This window comes from Camelina sativa, chromosome 16 (assembly GCF_030686135.1).
Source record: "Camelina sativa cultivar CO46 ecotype springtype chromosome 16, ASM3068613v1".
Classification (NCBI taxonomy): Eukaryota; Viridiplantae; Streptophyta; class Magnoliopsida; order Brassicales; family Brassicaceae; genus Camelina; species Camelina sativa.
In genome coordinates this window covers 21,500,687-21,521,390 of record NC_141895.1, presented here as the reverse complement: position 1 = coordinate 21,521,390, position 20,704 = coordinate 21,500,687, and the positions used below count along the sequence as shown (strand labels likewise).

Genomic DNA, 20,704 nt, shown 5'->3' with positions numbered 1-20,704 from the left:
CCGCCATAAATTTTCTATTTTAATTTGTCGATGTGAATGTGTGTCATTCACTGGATAGAGAAAAAAAAAAAGGTTTGTATCGTCTACAGTTTATGTTATTGTTAACAATCAAACGGTTTAGTGTAGCAAACCATTACATCAAAGTCGATAGATGTTAGATGTGCACAAACTTGGTCGAGAAAAAAAAAAAAGAGTTTTTCGGTGGCCATTATAACATTCGGGACTGGTATAAGTTTCACATGGCTTTGTAATACTAACGTGGCACCATGGAAAGTCTGATATATCGATGATTAGATCAAAATGCGTTACACGCCCACAACTTATGATTCAATTATTTGATGGAAAATATTAGATAAAATGTACAGAGAGATGAGAAATAGAGGGTAAGGGGACAATGGCATGAGTTCCTTCGTCGGGTTTGCTTTTATTAATTTCTATCTTTCTTTCTGTCTCTTTCCATCTTAGATTTTTCTGAAATGCTCTAGAATTCGATATTAGCCTTACAATGATGTTTTACATATAACAATTACTTGTGGATCAAAACCTTAATAACACGTTTCACACTCAGAGGTCACAAATTGAAACGATGTTTCATAAACATTTTTTTGACGTTTGATTTGTACGGTAAGACATTTTGAAAGCTATTTTTGAGAACTTTTAATTTCCAACGTATTCTTTTTAATAGTACATAATTATTCTTCATTACCTTTATTATAAAGTTTTATCATCTTACAAGGACAATTTTCAAGAAATCAATAAAATATGAAATTTCCACGAAAATCACATACAAATAAACGAAATGTGTAGAAACCTCTATATCTTCGTGTCAGCATAGTTAACCATTCAATAACGAGGCAAATGGTTTCTAGGGATTCAATATTATTTCCATCTCCTTTTATAGATAGTCGAAAAATGGTAAAAAGATATTTAGTTTGAGACTATTTGTTGAAACGAAGTGCCGTTATATGATTCGTGATCAAAGCCGTGACGTTCTCAACGATACAAAACTAATATTTTTAATTATAATGCTCCGTTAAATTAATTAAGCTACAATACAATTAATTAAATACACAAAGAAGAATGTTTCTTTGGACCTCGATCGTTTGCATGGGGAAATGTGCGCCAATATGAGTCGTACATGGTGAGTGAGCTGTATGAAGTATGAACTATAAAGAAGACTAGTGTGAGTAAAGGGGTTTATATATCTGAACACAAGTTAACCAAAACCAACCAACTCCGAAATTTTTCTTTTTCTAGAGAGAAACCTTTTTTTCTTCGTCTTCCTTATTTTTTTTCACTTTTGAAGAAGTGGGAATCTGGACGAATAAGCCCGTCATATATTGGAACTTGAACCATCAAATTCATCAAAAGAGTTTTAAAAAATCTTAATTCTTTTGATTTCTACTTGTATTTAAGCCTTCTTGATTCACCACCATAAATCGGATTATTTCAACTCTTTTTTTTTTTTCTTCTGTCATTAAGACATGAAGGTAATTCGTTTAATCACTCATATGAATTTGTTCCTATATCTCAAAAATAGTGTAACATGATTACTCATAAATAGTATTTTATTGTCTTTTCAGTTCTTCGGGTGGATGCAAAACAAGCTACATGGGAAGCAAGGGAATACTCATAGACCAAGCATATCCTCTACTTCTTCTCGTAAGTTCAAGATTACACTAATTAACTAGATTCTATTGTCTTAACATGTTTACCAAAAAGAAAACTACTAGATTCTAGTGTCTACTTATTCGTCGAGAACAAAAATTTTGATTACCAAAGTTGCTGTCTACTTGGGACATGTGCAAAGAAAAAAATACTCCTCCCAACATTCTCCGTTCCATTGATTGGCTCTCTCTCATAGTTTTCTTTTGTTTTATGTAAAAAAGATCAACCGAGAGAGGAGTTTAGCGATTGGCCTCACGGGTTACTCGCGATCGGAACATTCGGTAACAAAGAGCCTACACCACAAAAACTTGATCAAGAAGTGGTTCAAGAAGAGACGGTGTCTAACGTGCACGTGGAAGATCAAACACAAGATAGAGATCAAGATCTTTCTTCCTCCGATGATCTAGAAGAAGATTTCACTCCTGAGGAAGTTGGGAAACTACAGAAGGAGCTGACGAAGCTCTTAACGAGGAGGAGCAAGAAGAGGAAATCTGACGTGAATAGAGAATTGGCAAATCTTCCTTTGGATAGATTCTTGAATTGTCCTTCGAGTCTTGAGGTCGATAGAAGAATCAGCAACGCCCTTTGTTATGATGAGAATGAAGAAGACATTGAGCGTACGATCAGTGTTATCTTAGGAAGATGCAAAGCGATTTCGACAGAGAGCAAAAACAAGACGAAGAAGAGTAAGAAAGATTTGAGCAAAACCTCTGTTTCTCATCTCCTCAAGAAGATGTTTGTATGTACAGACGGTTTCTCCCCCGTCCCTAACCCTAGCTTGAGAGACACGTTTCAAGAATCGAGAATGGAGAAGGTATAGCCCCCTAATTAAAGTTCATAACACACAAATTTCAATATAACTACATTTTCCATCACTGATTATTTACACTGTATGATACAGTTGCTGAGAATGATGCTACACAAGAAGATTAACACTCAAACTTCCTCGAAGCAATCATCAACGAAGAAAAACTTGCAAGACAAGCAACGATTTTCTTTGAAGAATGAAGAAGAAGAAGGAAGAAGTAGTAACGATGGTGGTAAATGGGTCAAAACAGATTCTGATTGTGAGTTAAAGATCTTTTGATTTAAATTTTTTTAATAAACTTGAATAAAAACATGAACTGATTCGATTCTTTTTACTTCTTGTGCAGTCATTGTTCTTGAGATCTGAATATTTGCCTTTTTCATGTTCTTACAAGAAAGTACAGGTAATAATTAACCAGACAATAAAATCTTACATTTTCAGTTGCTTTGCCTATAATACTGTATCTGATATTGGATTTTATGTTTTTTTTTTCTTTCAGATAATAGAGAATCTTCAATGAGATCAAGACAAGAAATGATCAATCAATCAGTTTCATTTTCTTTCTGATGAATGTTTTTGGGTAATCTGCAAGAGCTCATGAATCCCTTTTTTTGCATGGTTGGGTCAGTAAAACCAAACATGTTTTGTGAACTTAAACATCAGACAGTACATGAGATATTTGTATGCATGGATACATGTGTGTATATGTGAAGATAGTAATGTATACATACATGTATGTAGTTGTGTATTTTGAGGTGGATAACCTTAGTTTATATACAGACTTCGTCTTTTAACACTCTTTTGTTTTTTGTTTTTCAGTCATTTTTACATGTTTTCTTCTTTTTAATTTACTTGTAACACACAAAACTATTCAGATTAATAATACTTTTGTCTTAAGCCTTGTAACTATTGTTATCATTTTGTAATTTTTCTAGGAATATCACTGAGATTTTTGAATATCCATAATTAGAATCTGGAAGTGTAAATAAGTAATAAAACAGCATAACAGATCAAATAAAAGACTAAATTGGGATATTACATAAATGAAAAACATCAACTGTTTAAGTGACAGATTTGAATCAAGATATTCAAAATTGAAAATGACTAATTTTGTTCACTAAAGACTATAACTTTCTCATTCGAATGCAAATATCATAAATAATACTGCTGTAGTACTTCTCAATTCAATATACTATTGTTTACACTGTTTATACAAAATTTTGTTGGTTTTTGGATTAATATGAATTGCACTTCAATAGACAACATGTGTGCTTATTTAATGGGCTCACGAAGGCCCATCCTAAGATTGAACAAACAAATCAACTACTAAAATACAGGACACTCTGACTAGAGTGGAGGGTTCATTAGTCCAACTCCAACTTTCATAGTAGAACCTTCGAACATCTGGAGAAGGATCAAGGAGCAACCTTTACCAGCCGTCCGATCGACCGACCCATTTTGACACATCTCAGCTCTCTCACTGACTTCTTCAGTCAGTAGTTCTTCTCTTTCTCTTCTCTTTCTTCAGATCTCTGCGAGAAATTGGGGTTAACAATGTTGCTCCACCTTCGTCTTTTACTTCTGCTATGTCTGACCTCTTCTTTGAAAGTCCAAGCGTCGGTGCATGAGTACCGCAGCGAGAGATTCATGTCTAAAGGCAACGCTTTTGTCTTCCATGGTGGCAGTGAAGGCATCTACTCCTCTTCTCCTTCCGATAACTTCACTTCCGACTCCGATTCCGTTTCCTTTATCCGGTAATTCATGAGTCAAAAAAGTTTCTTCTTTTTGAATCTACGTAGGATCTGATTTGTTAATCAGACTTCATTTAGGGTAATGTTCTTCAGTTGGGTCACTCACTGTTAGTTGCAAAATTGTTACTTTACGGCGTTAGAGATCTCGTAGATAAACAAGTAATTTTCAAGCTGATTCACTTCTTTGAGTAACTTCCTTTAGCTGTGTTCTCCTGTTAAAGTTTCTTAATTTGAAACTCTATGTTTTGTTTGTGGTGCAATGCTGTTGACAGGTTTGAGAAGATCAAGTTTCAGAGGCCTGAGGAAGTGTCTAACATATCCTCATTACCTATCCACGCTGTGGTGTTTGAGGTAGAGGACAGGGAAAACATTGGAGGATCTGCTTATGGTGGGCAAAGAGCTGTGTGTTGCACATCTGATCTGGCGAAACTCGGTGTTTGCTCACACGGAGATGTCATTTACCGTCCTTCTGCTAAAGATTCTGGTTGGCCACAAGTGTTTGGTGTTTCAATTGCTGAGAATGAGTTTTCTGTTACGCTGCCAACAAGATCTATCCAGGTCACTAAGACTGGGATGTACAACCTCTACTTCATTCATTGTGATTCTGATCTCAAGGATTTGCTTGTTGAAGGGAAAACCATTTGGAAAAATCCTACTGGATACCTACCAGGTAGAATGGCTCCGTTGATGTACTTTTACGGGTTCATGTCGCTTGCTTTTGTGTTGCTTGGCATCTTCTGGTTCTCACAGTGTGCTAGATTTTGGAGAGAAGTGCTTCCGTTACAGAATTGCTTAACTCTGGTGATTACATTAGGGATGTGTGAGATGGCACTTTGGTATTTCGACTACGCTGAATTCAACGAGACTGGGATCAGACCAACTGTGATCACCATTTGGGCAGTCACTTTTGGTTCTATCAAGCGTACAAGTGCTCGTATTATCATCCTGATGGTTTCAATGGGCTATGGTGTTGTGAGACCTACGCTTGGGGGCTTTACATCAAAGGTTATCATGCTTGGGGTCACCTTCTTTGTTGCGTCTGAAATTCTTGAGCTGATGGAAAATGTCGGTGCTGTCAGCGATCTCTCAGGGAAAGCTAGGCTGTTTTTCGTACTTCCTGTTGCGATATTGGATGCTTTCTTCATCATATGGATATTCAAATCACTCTCTGCTACGTTCAAGAAGCTTCAGACCAGAAGGTTGTTGGTCAAGTTGGATATATATAGAAAGTTCACAAATGCTTTGGCTGTAGCCATTTTGGTTTCCTTGGGTTGGATTTGCTACGAGGTAAATTAACAAACAACTCTCGGGTAGCTTAAGAAGCATTGTTCAAATCAATAATCAAAATAAGATTTGTTCTAATGCTTTTGTCTTTGGCAGCTTTATTTCAAGTCGAAGGATGTTTACAACGAACATTGGCAAAACGCTTGGATCATCCCGGCCTTCTGGCAACTTCTCTCCTTTTCTCTCCTAATTGTTATCTGTTCTCTCTGGGCTCCATCTCAAAACTCGACCAGGTAACGCCATATCCAAGAAGCACATTAGAAAATGCAATATGAAGTTTGATGTTAGTCGGTTGTTATCATTAGTAACTGAGCGCAAATGTAAATTAAGCTGCAGATTAGCAACTAAAACCATGTCTAATTGTTTTTACCGTCTTTATCTACATATAGGTACGCCTTCTCTGGATCTTCTGGAGATACAAGCGCGGAGTTTGAGAAGGACGATTACACGCTAACCCTCATTAAACCATCTCCCATTCCTTCTCACGAAGTCAAAAACCTCGCAGAAACCAGACCTTTAGAAGCTGACGAAGGAGAAGCAGAAAAAGATTTGGAGGAAGATAAGAGGGATTAAAATAGTGAAGACAATAGCCACAAGCCGACAACCATCTATTTGACACTTCTTTCTCTTTATCAACACCTTAATTTTACTACATGTATTCTTTTAGGTGACGTGAGTTTAGTTTGTACAATACAAAGGGCAAGAGACCAAATCAGCCTTTGTTTTCGGTCTTGTAGTGTTAGTAGCCTGTGTGCCCTGTTTTTGTCACAATGTAATGTTTCCTATGTTGCTTTATACATTAAAGTTAGTCTATGACAAGGGTGGAGATATCTCTTTCGTATGTTGCATTACACATTTTCTTGTATCCTATGCGTAAGTCTATGACAAGGGTGGATCAAGCCGAAATCAAAAACACAGCAAATAAGTGTAAAAGGGATATGACATTGACACCATACAACTTCATCATATGAACAAAAAAAGATTTTCAGCTATGAATTTGGCAAGTATACCAAACAGATACATTATAAAGTTCATACAACATTACAACTCATGAATCTGAAATTTTTTTAAATCAAAGTCGTATCACCATCATTTCTTGCTCGGTATTTGGCTCTCCCGCAGAGAACCCGAATTGCGAAAAGAATTCAAAGAATCTGTCTCCGTAAAAAAAAAAGCTCTAAAACTTGAAGCAGAAAAAAATAAATACTTATCTCACTCACTCGGATCGTCTTCTCAGATGCTGAGTTGCTGAATACCCCTCAAACAAGTCAAGAACCTCAGTCTCAAGATCTTCGACTGAGATCTTGATGTAATTCTCCGGATGTTTCCCGCTCTCTATATGACTCCTGAACCGCCCAAGAAACGATCTGTAAGCCGGACTAAGCTTCTCCAATATCGAGATCTTCAACTCTTCCCTCAGCTGAGAGTCTGGAACCAGCCATTGTGATTGAACCCTATGAACTTCCTCAAACAAAGCATTAAACGATTTAAACCGCTCTCTCAACGCACTTCTCGAAACACCTGATGAGAAACTTCCTTTGGTGTGCAACCCTTCATCTCTCAAACAATACAAGACTTTGACCCAAGCAGCTCTTTGGTAATACGTCGCAGCTTGCCTAAACTTACCCGTTAGCTTTCTCAAGTAAAGATCTCCGATCATTTCCCGTAGCTCCGGGGACCCTTTAATCTTCTGGACAATGTAGTGTGCGTTGTTCATGATAAAGAGATGCGACAAAGCTGCGTTCTTGTAGTACTTTGATTTGCCTTCAAGATTGAATTGCAAAATCACAATGATCCAAATCAAATGAAGTGCCAATGGACCTTTGTTGTTCTCTAACTCGGAGAAATCAAAATCAGGTGTGTTTGAATCCGTAGCGTTCCTCGATGGTTTCGACATGATGAGATCGATCAAAGTTGGTCTATACTCTGAGATCAAGCTAATGTAGTTCATCACGTACCTCGTCAACGGATGTATCGTACCTCCAGGAACAGGAACTCTAGAAGGCTCACGGAGCACAGCGTTTTCGAATTCCGATAATATCCCTCTCGCCGCTTCCGCCAACCTCGACAATATCTCCGCCGCCTGAACCCTAATCGAATCAGAAGATTTCAGATCGAAGACCGATTCAATATCCGGCAAAAGCTCAATCAAAGCGTCGTGCAGATCAAGGATCTTGAAAAGCTTCTCCGGAGATCTCCGGCTGATACTAATCGCCTCCGCGAAATTGAAAAGCTGAATCGCCGGACCTTTGACTGTCTCCATGAAACAAGCCTCGTGGATGTTGACAGCTCCGACGCTTTCGAAAACATGCTCACAGAGCAATTTCTCGCTCGCGAACACGACTCTCACACAGATCTTAGCAGCTCGGATCCAACGGCGGATCTTCTGCTCAAGCGCTTCCCAGTTCAGCCTCTGAACATCACCGATGCTGAGTTTCTCGATCCCTAACCGCCGGAAACTCGAATCGACGGCGGATTTGCGAACACTGCCGTAAACTTGAATACACTCACGGAGATAACCGGCGGAGACCATACGGCGAGCAATCCAGCTCAGGTGAACGACGGATTCAATCGGAATCAGCTCGATCTCGCGTATACTACTAGTAGATCTACTGTAACTACCTCTTCCGGTTGGTAATCGAACCGCCGCTGAACCGGTGCTAGCACTCGAACTGGATCGTTTGAGAAGATCCGTTTCTTCTTCCTCCTGGTCATCGTCTTCGTTACCATTGTTACTACTAGTTCCATCTTCGTCAACCTCAAGCTGAGAGGAAGAAGAAGAAGAAGAAGACAACATTAGAGAATCGGAGTTGATCGGAGAGCTATGACAAACGAGGATGTTCCTGAACTCGTCTTCGAGACGAGCCATGGCGATCTGGATAGCTGAGTTAGCTCGGTTCTCGACGTCTCCGGCGGACGATGATACGAATTTTTGGATTTCGTCGACGGCGTTGAGGTAAAGCTTAACTTCGTTTGGATCGTTGAAGATCATCTTCTCTCTTGCTTCTTCGGACGCTGTTGCGTCCCATCTGATGATCACTTTCTCCGCTGATTCGAATCCGGAAACTGAACAGTCTTCGACTCCGGCGTGAGTTTGTTCCATTGTTTCATGCGAATGACAACACACAGAGGAAGAAGAAGAAGAAGAAGAGAGACGGAACACAAAAAGTGTAACAACAATAGAGAGAAGAGTTAGTTCGTTCTTTCTTTCTTATGATGGAGACTTTTGAAAAAACAATAAAAATGAAAAGCAACAGTATAAATAATTTTATAGTATGCTCTTAAGTAAATACATCCAAAGTTTTTTTTTAGATGCTTTTAACAGCTATTTAACCGTCATGGAAAGCGCCTTTTTCAAGTTAAATGGAACGTTTTGATTTATACAAACCGAAAATAAGAGATTTTTAAAAAAAATTATCATATTATTAATACGGGTTTTTTTTTTAAAGTAGGAAAGTAAAAATAAACTCTAAACTTTCAAAAAATTTTAAAAAATTATGGTATTTTCAATGTACTTCATTAATTTTTTTAGTGATAGTGATAGTATTTTTGGAAAAAACAATGTAATTTAGGGTACTTTTAACAAGTTATAGAAGAAAAGTTAGAAAACTTTGTTGACTTGTACTAGTTATCATAATAAAAATTACTGTATTGGGTTAGTTTATGTTACCATTCGAATTCTATAAAACAATTTATTAGCGATTTGGTTAAACAAGGATAAGAAAAAAAGAAGAAAATAAAAGAGAGAAAATAAAAAAGTGTTGTAAAATAAAGGGAAGAAGAATCAAAAAAATGAAGTAAGTCAACTATTCGACTGCTACAATGGGCCGACATTCACGTGCTTGCACCCGATTTCCCATGCATTATGCCTTTTTTAAAGATTCACGGTGACATCTCTCTTATTTTCCATTAAAAACACTTTCACAACATAAGAGATATTACTATTTTTCTTTTGTAAAAAAAATAAAAAATTGTAAACGTTAATACTACTACTAGCTTAGTACTATTAGTTTCCTTTTTAATGATAACAAATCAAATAGTACTGCTATTATATAATTTTTATTTGTTCTTAGGTGGGATATAAAGATCATTCAAATAATAATAATCGTTTTCTTTGTCGACCATATAATATGCAATATGGGAATATATCGAGTTTAGAAAACTAACAATTTGTGCTTCTCGAAATTACAGTGAGAAACAAACATTATTAATGATAATGATCTTTCTTTATATATTATTGATATTGGGACAGTCTAGAAACATATGAAGTCAATTTTACATACAGGAGAAAAATAATGTTGCACGAGTGGTGCTCTGCTGGATTTAGCCAGTTACATTTTCATACGCCTTTTTTTGATCCAACATTTAAAATTTAGGAATACGAGTTCGATTCGATGACGTTTTTATAAAAATAACAAAAATGGTCCTAATCAATAGTGAACAGCTCATCTTATGCAAAAACATTTATTGGGTAAGCAAATGTCATTAGATGTATCCATTTAATAATAATCACCACGATTTTTTAATTATTTTAATTTTATACGAGTATATGCTTTGATTTGATGTTTGAGAAATTCACTAAATCCATAATTTTTTTTTGTCCTGGTTCAGTGTGCATAGATTTCTATTTAAATGCCACTTATCAACCCTTTAATAATTCAATAAAAATAATCATAGTAACACAATATTTATCATTTTATTCGTACTCTTATAATTTTTTTGTTTCCTAGAATATGAGTGATATGATTAATAATCAAATGCAGTGATGGGTCTTTTGTTGTCTGCTATAACTTAGATGTCTATAAATCCTGGCCATAATTTTAATCATTTCTACGATAAAAAAAAAACAATAATAATTTAACGATTCGTTAATCTACAGCTGTGTTTAGCTGTCATACAATTTAGTTTATCTTTTTTTCCCCTCACCACGTACGTATACCACAAACACGTGATATGGCCATATTATTGGTTCTTAATTCGTAACTTTCACTGATAATCGCTAATGTTGTGTTTTTAATACCAAAGTTTACAAGTGGTAATTAAAACAGCAAATTGTTAATGATGCGTGTTTGATACCAAAGATTACAAGTGGTAATAAAAAAAAAAAAAAAAAAAAACAATCTGATAACTAATTAATCTATGCCAAAACATTAAAATACACCCCGTTTTTGGACAGAACAAAAAACAAAAGCGTAGTTTCAAAATCAAAATTGGTGAATCTGCGTGAATCTAATGGTGATTGGAATTAGTTATACGGTGAAGCTAAGTTTCTATGGTGATAAAGTCGTCGTTAGAATCTTCAAGCGTCAGTTCATCGATGACTTCAGTCATATTTGGTCGCCGATCTGGATCTTCTCCGGTACATCTCACACCGATCCTTAAAACGTTCTCAATCTCTTCCTCCATAATTTGATCATCAGTGGCAGCGTTAACCACCGTCGGATGAAGAAGATCCATCCAACCACCTTGTTCCATGGCGGAGCCAATCCACTCAACCAAATTCGTCCCACCGGCTCTATTCAAACCGGCGTATTGAGATGGGAATTTTCCGGTCAATATCTCAAGAACCACAACTCCGAAACTGAACACATCGGATTTGGCAGAGACGGTTCCTTCACGAACCGCTTCTGGAGACTTATACGCGACGAGAGACTGAGATTGAGCGTCGGGATTGATCAATCTTTGAAGTCCGAATTCGGAGACTATAGGCTCGCCGTCTTCAGCAAGAAATATATTACTCGATTTTAGGTTTCCATGTGGTAGGTTTAGAGACCCTAATTCTCTATGAAGATACCACATTCCTCTAGCGATTCCTTGAATGATTTTGAGTCTCGATGGCCAATCTAATTCTTCACCGTGATCGCCGTGTAATCGGTGAAGCAAACTCAAATTAGGGACGAATTCGAACACTAGTAGTTTCTCATCCCGTCGAAAATGATAAGCAAGAGGTGTTAAAATATTCTTGTGTCGCAAGCTTCCCAAGTTCCTAATTTCCTTGTCAAATACGTCAACACTCACTTGATTCATCACCGTCACACGCTTCACCACCACCGTGATGCCGTTTGAAAGCAACGCTTTGTATGCAGACCCCACGCCTCCGCTACTGCTAGGGCGGCTGCTTCCACCTCCAGGATTATTGAGCACGTGAGCCGCTGCTTTCATCAAGTCAGTTAAACCGAAAACACCCTTTTCTTTGTTCACCATTACCAGCTCTGCTGCACCCGTTGATTTATTCGTCAATTCGCCTGAGCGACTACTCTTATTACTATGCCTCGAGCTACTTCTCGATTCATCAACAGTTACCTGACTCAATCATATCAAAATTTTATTTTGTGTTTGTTAGTTAACAAAAAAAAACTCTGTTTGAACGTTTTAAAGCTATGAAAAATTCGTGTAGTGGAATTAACCTGAATATGTTGGTCATCACCACTGTCTTGTCCAGAGGTACGAAGTGCCTTCTTCCTACGTCTCTTCTTCTTCTTCTTCCGGAAAGCTAAAGAGACAAGGACAACGACAAGAAGAACTCCTAATGTCCCGAATGCTAGAAAGTATTTGCTCTTATTTGCATCTTTCATTGTTCCTTCTATAGTAATCATTGCAGTCTCTTTAGCTTTCCATGTGGTAGGTTTAGAGACCCTAATTCTCTATGAAGATACCACATTCCTCTAGCGATTCCTTGAATGATTTTGAGTCTCGATGGCCAATCTAATTCTTCACCGTGATCGCCGTGTAATCGGTGAAGCAAACTCAAATTAGGGACGAATTCGAACACTAGTAGTTTCTCATCCCGTCGAAAATGATAAGCAAGAGGTGTTAAAATATTCTTGTGTCGCAAGCTTCCCAAGTTCCTAATTTCCTTGTCAAATACGTCAACACTCACTTGATTCATCACCGTCACACGCTTCACCACCACCGTGATGCCGTTTGAAAGCAACGCTTTGTATGCAGACCCCACGCCTCCGCTACTGCTAGGGCGGCTGCTTCCACCTCCAGGATTATTGAGCACGTGAGCCGCTGCTTTCATCAAGTCAGTTAAACCGAAAACACCCTTTTCTTTGTTCACCATTACCAGCTCTGCTGCACCCGTTGATTTATTCGTCAATTCGCCTGAGCGACTACTCTTATTACTATGCCTCGAGCTACTTCTCGATTCATCAACAGTTACCTGACTCAATCATATCAAAATTTTATTTTGTGTTTGTTAGTTAACAAAAAAAAACTCTGTTTGAACGTTTTAAAGCTATGAAAAATTCGTGTAGTGGAATTAACCTGAATATGTTGGTCATCACCACTGTCTTGTCCAGAGGTACGAAGTGCCTTCTTCCTACGTCTCTTCTTCTTCTTCTTCCGGAAAGCTAAAGAGACAAGGACAACGACAAGAAGAACTCCTAATGTCCCGAATGCTAGAAAGTATTTGCTCTTATTTGCATCTTTCATTGTTCCTTCTATAGTAATCATTGCAGTCGAATTTCTTGGTTCCGGGCAGGCAGTTGCTAGCGTCCCACCGCAAAGACCAGGATTCCCCGCAAAAACCTTCCCGTCAAATTTCGACAAACCGGGAGGTATTTCTCCGGTTAGTTGGTTGTTTGAGAGATCGACATCATTTAAAGTTGTTTGTGTGAAATTCGGTATACTACCGATGAACTGGTTGTTTTCGAGGCGTAACTCCATTAGATTTGGCAATTTTGTAGCTAATGAGATAGGAATGAGACCAGAGAACTCGTTGTTTGACAGCCACGCTTTCTTTAACGACACCATCGTTGCGAAATAGTCAGAAGGAATGTTACCAGAAAAATTATTACCCGATATGTAAAACGATTTCAGAGCGGTTAACTGGTTAAACTCGGGTATGTTACCGGAGAAAGAGTTGTTCATTATGCTTATGGTTCGTAAAAAAGGTAGGTCTTTTAAGGGAGCGACATCGATGTTTCCTGATAGATCCATCTGTTCAATCTGAAGACCAAAGACAGAGTTTTTGTTGCAGAGTAATCCCACCCATCGTTGGCTTTCTCCACAAGGCTCTGAATCTGGTGTCCAAGAATCAAGAGACTTGGTGTTGTTTAATGACTTCTTGAAGTTTAACAATGATTCTGTTTCGGTTATCGAATTCGCGGAGAGTGCTGTTAGAGATAGCACGAACGGCCAGATTAGCCAGGCCACGGCCATTTACTTAACCGAAGCTAGGCCACCGTGAGTTTCAAGAAACTCTTTCTTCTTTTCTTTCTTTTTTTGGTTAATCAAAGTGTTTTTTTTTTTGGTTGATTAGATTTACTATTTTTTGTATTCCTTGTCTTGTTTCTCGCTCTGTCTTTGTTTTCTCTGTCTTTTGTTTTTCTTTTGTCAATTGTGATCCATTGGATGAGAGGAACTTAGGAGCTTATGGCGCGAATGTTCGTTGAAAGAGTCAAGATAGAGAAAAGCAAAAGCTAATATATAAAATAACAGATTTTGAACACACACCAAAAAACAAAAAAACAGATATATGTATATGCACATTTGTAGTCTGCCGCCGGCTACTATTGATTTTAGTTTCCAAGCCCAAACTCGGAAAAAGTTGAGTTTGCTTTCTGTAATAATCTTTAAACATATTTAAGTGTCTTAGAGCACAAGTAAAAGAGTTTGTAAGAAGTAAGAACAACTAACAAAATGTTTATTTGTACTTGTAAGGATTAATAGTTAATATACTCCGAATTTTGCTACACTACGACGAGATAACCCATGTAAATAAACATTGTGGGAAAACGAGAATGGTCTTGGTTTTAAGTCGTACTACACATTTGGTTCAATTCTAACGTGTGCAAACATTTTACGTCGACCACTTCGTCAGACGTCAGTTGGATACGAAGAGAAACGAGTTAGCAAAATAAATATCGTAATTAATAGTTTGACATGTAGAATATACCAAATTCATTCCGTTTTAAAACTTTGGATAACCAAGAACCTCACGTCGGAAACAAGCGGCATCTGATTTTGGAATCCAAATTTTGCGGTGGCTTTGTTCTAACGGAAGTAGGACCAAATTTTCAAAGTAAGAAGATATAGCACAACGAATCTCATCTGTTTCTGAAGAATATTTGAACAGCCTCTCTTCTGATTATCATAGAAGACAAGTTTCCCTTGCTTAGAAACCGACACGGGCGTGAACCACCTTTTCTTCTGCCATAGCCAGGAAACAACAATTCTATGGGTAAACTGGAGTAACTCTTGCTCCATCCTGTTTTTTCTGAATCCATGCTGCAGATCTCTAGTATCTATTTAGGCTCAAATTTGGTCGTCATGGCTGATGGCTATGTGGCTAGACGGCCAGTCCTCAAGGTTCACCAACTGGGTTTCTTGCGTGACCCACGTAGCAGTGTTAGTGTATGTATGTGCCCATCTCTTTTAAGCTTCATGTGTTTGTTTTTCTTTTCATTTGAGCAAGTTCATGACCATTCTTCATGTGCTTTTTCGAGTTAACACATATGAGTTTCCTAAAAGCAGGACATGAATCCCATAAGTCATATCATTAAGTAGCATAGCATTGTCAAATGAAATAATTCATTATACCTAAACGGCTTGCAAAGAAGGACAGTGATAACTCGATCACCAATCACATATTTCTGGAGCCAAACAAATAAGTATAGCTAGAGACACAATAGCGTTTAGAATAGTTGAAGACAAGACTCAAAGGCTAATAATAATGCTTGATGTGATAATATGGCTAGAGAATTTTTTTTATGGTATTACTTATTAGACATGTCAAAGGCTAAAGCTCGCGGGCTAGTAAGTTTTATTGTCATAAGGAGGAGCATGTGAAGAAGCTGCATCTTTTGGTTTTCACATCCAAAGTATCTGTCGGTTCAAAGAACCAATTTGTTTTAGTCATTGTTGCTAAATTTGTAACGGACCTACATTCATTACCCGGAAATTTTAAACGCAAATGTTTAGATTTAGTAGTCCCACGTCAATGCAATAATGCAATTGTGTGTTTGTATAATCTTTCATGATTGTCATATGAACAATTGTAAATTAAAGACAATTATATGTGTGAATAAAACGTGAAATCACAAAATGGAAACATTTAAAAATTCATGTTCTGTTTATATACTTAAGAATTTTCAAGTCACATTGTCATTCATATACACATCAATATCGCATTAAATTATATAATATGCAATTTGCAGTTTGTTTTCCTGGAGTAATACCATATAATTACAATAATGTAGGTAACATTTTTTTGTCTACTTATGGCATATCCATCAGTTATATAGCCATTGGATGTCAAAAAAGATTAAATAATAATACTTTTAATTTAATTTAATTATTTTTTAGTTTGTCCAACCAATCAAGTGATGACAACTGTAGATACGGTGTCTTAATTGTTCTAGCCTTCTAGGTTCAGACATTTTCCATTCATCTCTCCACTTTTTTTTTATTTTTTAAAATTTTTATTCTTCTGATGGGAGTGGTCTTACGAAGTTTATCAGATGTTCAATTCAAATAACTGAATCAGCTCGTGATGTATATAAGCTTTTTTAAAATTAATTCTATCTGAATAAACAGAAGCCTGAACGTAACTATTAAAAGTATGAGATAAACAGAAATTGGGAAATAATGAGTCAATAGCTTCAAGAAAAAGAAAAAGTATATACGATGGGAGAAAACACTAGCTATTCCAAAAATGTTGACAACATCTTGATCATGTCCATATAGTTAGTCTCAAACTCAGAAGTTTTATTTGATATATCATATATGTAATACGTTGATACACTCTATTGTCCAGGGGAAGAGTTTTTAACCTCGAGTGGGGACTGAAAAGGTTTCACCGTTAGTGTCATAATCTCAGTCGAATCTTCTCACACAATCTTTGATTTTCTCAAATCGAAGCTGTTGGAATAGGACATTCCCTTATATTGGATATGATCAAATATGTGATCGAAAGCAAGATTTGAAAAAAATCTGAATATTCTTTGGCCTTTTTTTTGTAAGACAATGGATCTACGTAAGCTCAAGTTGTTGTTCAAATATATGGTAGGGATGAGTCTTCAAAGTTCAAAGTATTTATGTTCTCATTTGCAAGTTGCGCTGAATAATTCAAAACAATAATGACTTTATCCTCCTTGGCGCCATCGTCTACGACATTTGTTTCTTAATATTCTTTAATGGTTTCTATTTTCGCATTGAATCTTATTCGAAGAAAATTCAACGTCCAACCTTCAATAAATTAAAAGATACAGTTAAGATATAATCATTGTATAGTAGAAATACTAACTTTTATGAGCACAGAACAAAATTCATGATAATATAGGACAATAATTAATTTTAAAATATAACGTGTGATTTCATATAAGAAAAAAAATATAGTTTTTATTCTTTACCTAAAGCATTCCCTATATATATTCAATAGAACTGAATCCCTCATGACGAACTACAGCAACAACACTAGCCACTAACAAAAACTACTATTTACATTACACTTAATTCTTAATTTACCATTTATAGTAAAAGTTTTTTCTTAATCATCTAAAGACTTTACTGAGATTTTAAGTCTGAAAATGCATAAAACGACTTAAGTAAAATTTCTCCGAAAGTAAAACTAACGAATTCATAAATTTCCAAAAATAACAATTACAATCCGAAAACAAAAACTAGAAATTATCACAAATTCTTTCTTTTTTAAGTCACTGAAATTTTTCCGAAGAAAGATAGACAATGTACTTAGCACAAAAGTATATATGCAATATCTTTTCCTTAGTAATAAAAAAAATTATAAGAAGAAAAAAAAACGCAAATCACGCACGTATTAAGGTTGGTACCGCTAAGATTCCGACACATGTTGACATCCTAAATGTACATAAACTATACTTCACGTGTCCTAAAAGCTCTGTCGGGGATAAGTCATCGATGAAAAAAAAAATATATCCATCCACTCACAAGTTCTTGTGTCGTCTATGGGTTCCCACTTATTCAAGTCGTACTAGCCATCAGCCGACGTGAGACTTCAAATCCGACTTTATAAAACACCCTCAGTTACGCACTTTAATAACGAGTATTGCCACCACCAAACGAATTATCTCAGAGGGACAAAGTCGTAGTTACTAGCAAACCCTCTCGGTCTCCGACGATTTTGAAGGGGCAAAATTGATTTAACTCCATCCATTAACGTCGCCATCACCCTCTACAACTAGGCCCCAATCTAGTTTCTTCCACTTTTTGTTTCTTCTTTCATTATTTTTTTTAACAATATCGAACGGCTTGCGCAAGGAAAACGTGCCGGAGGAACTTGTAACAAACGTTGGTTGGGTTTTTGTCATTACCTTTTTTTTTTTGTCGGTAATTGTTGTCATTACTTATTATATTTATATTGTCAATTCATTTGATTCGTGACAAATGAAATAATTTCATATTTTATAAGGACATATGTATAATAACCTATAATTAATATGTTAATCGCCATAGTAATGGAAGGCTTGGACCATGGTAAATCTCTAATAAACTGTGCTAGTCGAGACTCGAGAGATATGGCATGTACGTTTAGGTGTATAATAATTAAGAAAAACAAACTTGTGACGATTTACGTTTTTCTTTATTGGACACCTATCACTGTCAGTTACTAGATTTATATAAACAATAAATAAATAAATAAGTTAAAAACACGTTATATGTTTTCTTTATTTATTCGGGAGATGTTAAAGCCACAGAAACCTATTGGCTATCATGGATTTGTGATTTTATTATATAACTTACACATGAGCAAAACAAGACATTCTATACTTTTTTATTTTTTGTAATCCTCTCCATCTTTTTTTTTTACGTGTAACTCATACGCAGAATCTTCTTTGATTTTTTTTTGTGTTTGTAATATCAATCATAAGTATGTCGTCGACCGGACAAGCGCCGGAGAAGTCCAACTTTTCTCAGAGGTGTAGTTTGCTCAGCCGTTACTTGAAGGAAAAGGGAAGTTTTGGGAATATAAATATCGGTTTGGCTCGAAAATCCGATCTTGAGCTCGCCGGAAACTTCGATCTCAAAGGTATTTTTTTTATTATATGTCTCTCCTTTTACTTTTACTTCAATTGCCGCCGCCCATGAAGACCAAAGTTTTAGAAATCTCTGATCCTTGATTATTCAACATAGGGGTTTGTGATTCTTGATTATATAGCATAGGGGTATGAGATTTTTAGTCCTGTGCTAGAACTGCTCTGTAGATTAAATAATAATTGATACCCAAATATTTTTTTGTCCCTCTAATCTTGAGCATGATAGATTCTTTTAGACTGTTTAAGAAAATGTTTAAAAAACTGTAATTTTACCTTGGTAGTAAAAAATTGTGAGAGTTTTAATCGTTTAGTTTAATTGGTTTGGTTTAGGTCAACAAGATGTGATTAAGAAGGCAGAAACCTCAGGAACCAGATCCTTCGATTTGATTCAGAAGGTTTCTAATGGTGAAGCCTCTACTTCTTCTGGAGGCAAAGCCATAGATATAATTGATCTCAGGTACCGTACACATACAACTTATATGTACCTTTTCCAGATTTCGGTTAGATATGAGTTATTCATGTTCAATCTTTATTACATTTTGTCGCAAGGAGTACCGGTTAAAACCGGTTATAGATGTGTGAAGTGAAGTTTTGACTAATGTACAATACAAACGGGTTTGATTTTTGATTTCAGTGAACTGGAGCCTGGTAATTCACAGCTGACCATATTCTTCGGAGGGAAAGTAATGGTTTTTAACGAGTTCCCTGAAGACAAAGCAAAGGAGATAATGCAAGTAGCAGCGAAAGAAGCGAATCATGTTGCTCATGTTGAATCGAAATCGAAGAACACTCAGATGAATCTGGACATGGACATTAGCATCAGCAGCAAAAGCAATGTGATCATACCTGATCTGAATGAACCAACTAGTTCAGGGAACAATGAAGATCAACAAACAGAGCAGCAGCAACATCAGGGTGTGGAACGCATTGCAAGAAGAGCTTCTCTTCATCGTTTCTTTGCTAAACGAAAAGACAGGTAAACTAAACTTGGAATCTGTTTTTTTTTTTTCTCTTTTTGGTTACATGAATTGGTCATAATATCGAATATATATGAGTCTAATTAAACTTAATATGTACAATTAACCTAAATAGGATTAGCTCAACTTATTAGAAGAGTGATGATTCAACGCTTTGTTCAAGGAATCCCATATCTTATCAGGAACTTGTCACCAAATACTTTTGATTTGAGATGAGACATAGAGTAATATATAAGAAATATGAGTTAATCATTTTGTGTTGACAGGTGACTTTTTTTTTTCTCGTTCTGGCTAGTCCTTATTGTTTGAAGAATTTTTTATTAGTAAAGATATCAGGAAATTTCTAGGTAAAGAAACACTAATTAAAAACTCTTTGTAAGTCAATATCTAGTTTGTTTATGAAGACCAAGCATAATGACGGCTCTAATTTGTTATTCTTAAACTATGTATAAAACCAGTAAAGAAGTAGTATATAGTATTGTCAAAAAAGAAGAAGTATTAATAATAGATTCCACGATCAAATTAATTTGTTTAATTTTAATTTTGATGATGCTTCAATATTTCTGTAAGAGCTATATAATTTACAAGTTAAAGTATACGTTTTGAATAACAGGGCTGTGGCTAGAGCTCCATATCAAGTGAACCAAAACGGTAGCCATCTTCCTCCCAAGCCAGAGATGGTCAGTCCATCAATAAAGGCAGGCCAATCCTCACGACACTTTGCAACGCCTCCAAAACCGAAGGCACATAATTAATCATCATATGCCGATGGTGGTTGACAAAAAAGGAAGGATAGTGTTCGAAAGATCTTCAACTCAAGCTATAGGGGATATGAAAGTGACGAGTTCATCATGTTTTTAGTTTCACTTATTTAGGATTTGAAGCCAAATATACTTATATATATATCATTCCATACTTTTGACCAATCTGAGTGATTTATAGTGTATTTACGTAGCTAGTATTATTTTCATATATCTTAAATTGAATGTAAAATTTATTTAAAATCCAAAAAAAATTGTTTTACAATGACGTTATATAGCTAAAATGTTTGAAATTAGAAACAGAAAAGCTGATTTCTAAGAAGAGTTGTCAGGAAGACGAGTGACAAACCAGACACGGACCCCCACGCCATATTGCCATCATCATAATCATATGCATCAATTGCTTGGTTGCGTAGTGAACCAAAGCAATTTCTGA

The 20,704-nt window shown here is 36.2% G+C and overlaps 5 protein-coding genes across 7 annotated transcripts; 3 read left to right on the top strand and 2 right to left on the bottom strand.

Annotated features, from left to right (window-relative positions):
- The first annotated feature begins 1,228 nt into the window (after positions 1–1,228).
- On the top strand, positions 1,229–3,375 carry LOC104751097 (protein LAZY 4-like). Its single transcript, XM_087493401.1, has 6 exons — positions 1,229–1,490; positions 1,584–1,662; positions 1,890–2,482; positions 2,570–2,735; positions 2,823–2,879; positions 2,976–3,375. The coding sequence occupies exons 1-5, from the start codon at positions 1,485–1,487 to the stop codon at positions 2,840–2,842; spliced, it is 864 nt and encodes a 287-aa protein (XP_087349527.1). The 5' UTR covers positions 1,229–1,484; the 3' UTR covers positions 2,843–2,879; positions 2,976–3,375.
- Positions 3,376–3,784: 409 nt separating this feature from the next.
- Positions 3,785–6,324, top strand: LOC104751096 (uncharacterized). The gene is made up of 4 exons (XM_010472973.2): positions 3,785–4,230; positions 4,500–5,514; positions 5,608–5,744; positions 5,901–6,324. Exons 1-4 carry the CDS (start codon positions 4,031–4,033, stop codon positions 6,082–6,084), a joined length of 1,536 nt encoding a protein of 511 aa, XP_010471275.1. The 5' UTR covers positions 3,785–4,030; the 3' UTR covers positions 6,085–6,324.
- Positions 6,325–6,435: 111 nt separating this feature from the next.
- Positions 6,436–8,798, bottom strand: LOC104751095 (exocyst complex component EXO70A1-like). The gene has a single exon (XM_010472972.2). The coding sequence runs from the start codon at positions 8,612–8,614 to the stop codon at positions 6,728–6,730; it is 1,887 nt and encodes a 628-aa protein (XP_010471274.1). The 5' UTR covers positions 8,615–8,798; the 3' UTR covers positions 6,436–6,727.
- A 1,749-nt stretch (positions 8,799–10,547) lies between these two features.
- On the bottom strand, positions 10,548–13,792 carry LOC104753798 (pollen receptor-like kinase 3). Of its 3 annotated transcripts, XM_087490114.1 has the most exons (4): positions 12,781–13,792; positions 12,640–12,676; positions 12,036–12,068; positions 10,548–11,726 (listed from the first exon to the last, which is right to left on the bottom strand). In XM_087490114.1, exons 1-4 carry the CDS (start codon positions 13,675–13,677, stop codon positions 10,774–10,776), a joined length of 1,920 nt encoding a protein of 639 aa, XP_087346240.1. In that variant the 5' UTR covers positions 13,678–13,792; the 3' UTR covers positions 10,548–10,773. The 3 variants fall into 3 exon arrangements, with proteins under 3 accessions (XP_087346240.1, XP_087346239.1, XP_019093600.2); XM_087490113.1 differs by lacking the exons at positions 12,640–12,676; positions 12,781–13,792 and having other exon boundaries at positions 10,548–11,814; positions 11,919–12,101; XM_019238055.2 differs by lacking the exons at positions 12,036–12,068; positions 12,640–12,676 and having other exon boundaries at positions 10,564–11,814.
- A 3,745-nt stretch (positions 13,793–17,537) lies between these two features.
- LOC104751094 (protein TIFY 11B) lies at positions 17,538–20,533 on the top strand. The gene is made up of 4 exons (XM_019237586.2): positions 17,538–18,523; positions 18,861–18,987; positions 19,165–19,506; positions 20,121–20,533. The coding sequence occupies exons 1-4, from the start codon at positions 18,367–18,369 to the stop codon at positions 20,260–20,262; spliced, it is 768 nt and encodes a 255-aa protein (XP_019093131.2). The 5' UTR covers positions 17,538–18,366; the 3' UTR covers positions 20,263–20,533.
- Positions 20,534–20,704: the final 171 nt, after the last annotated feature.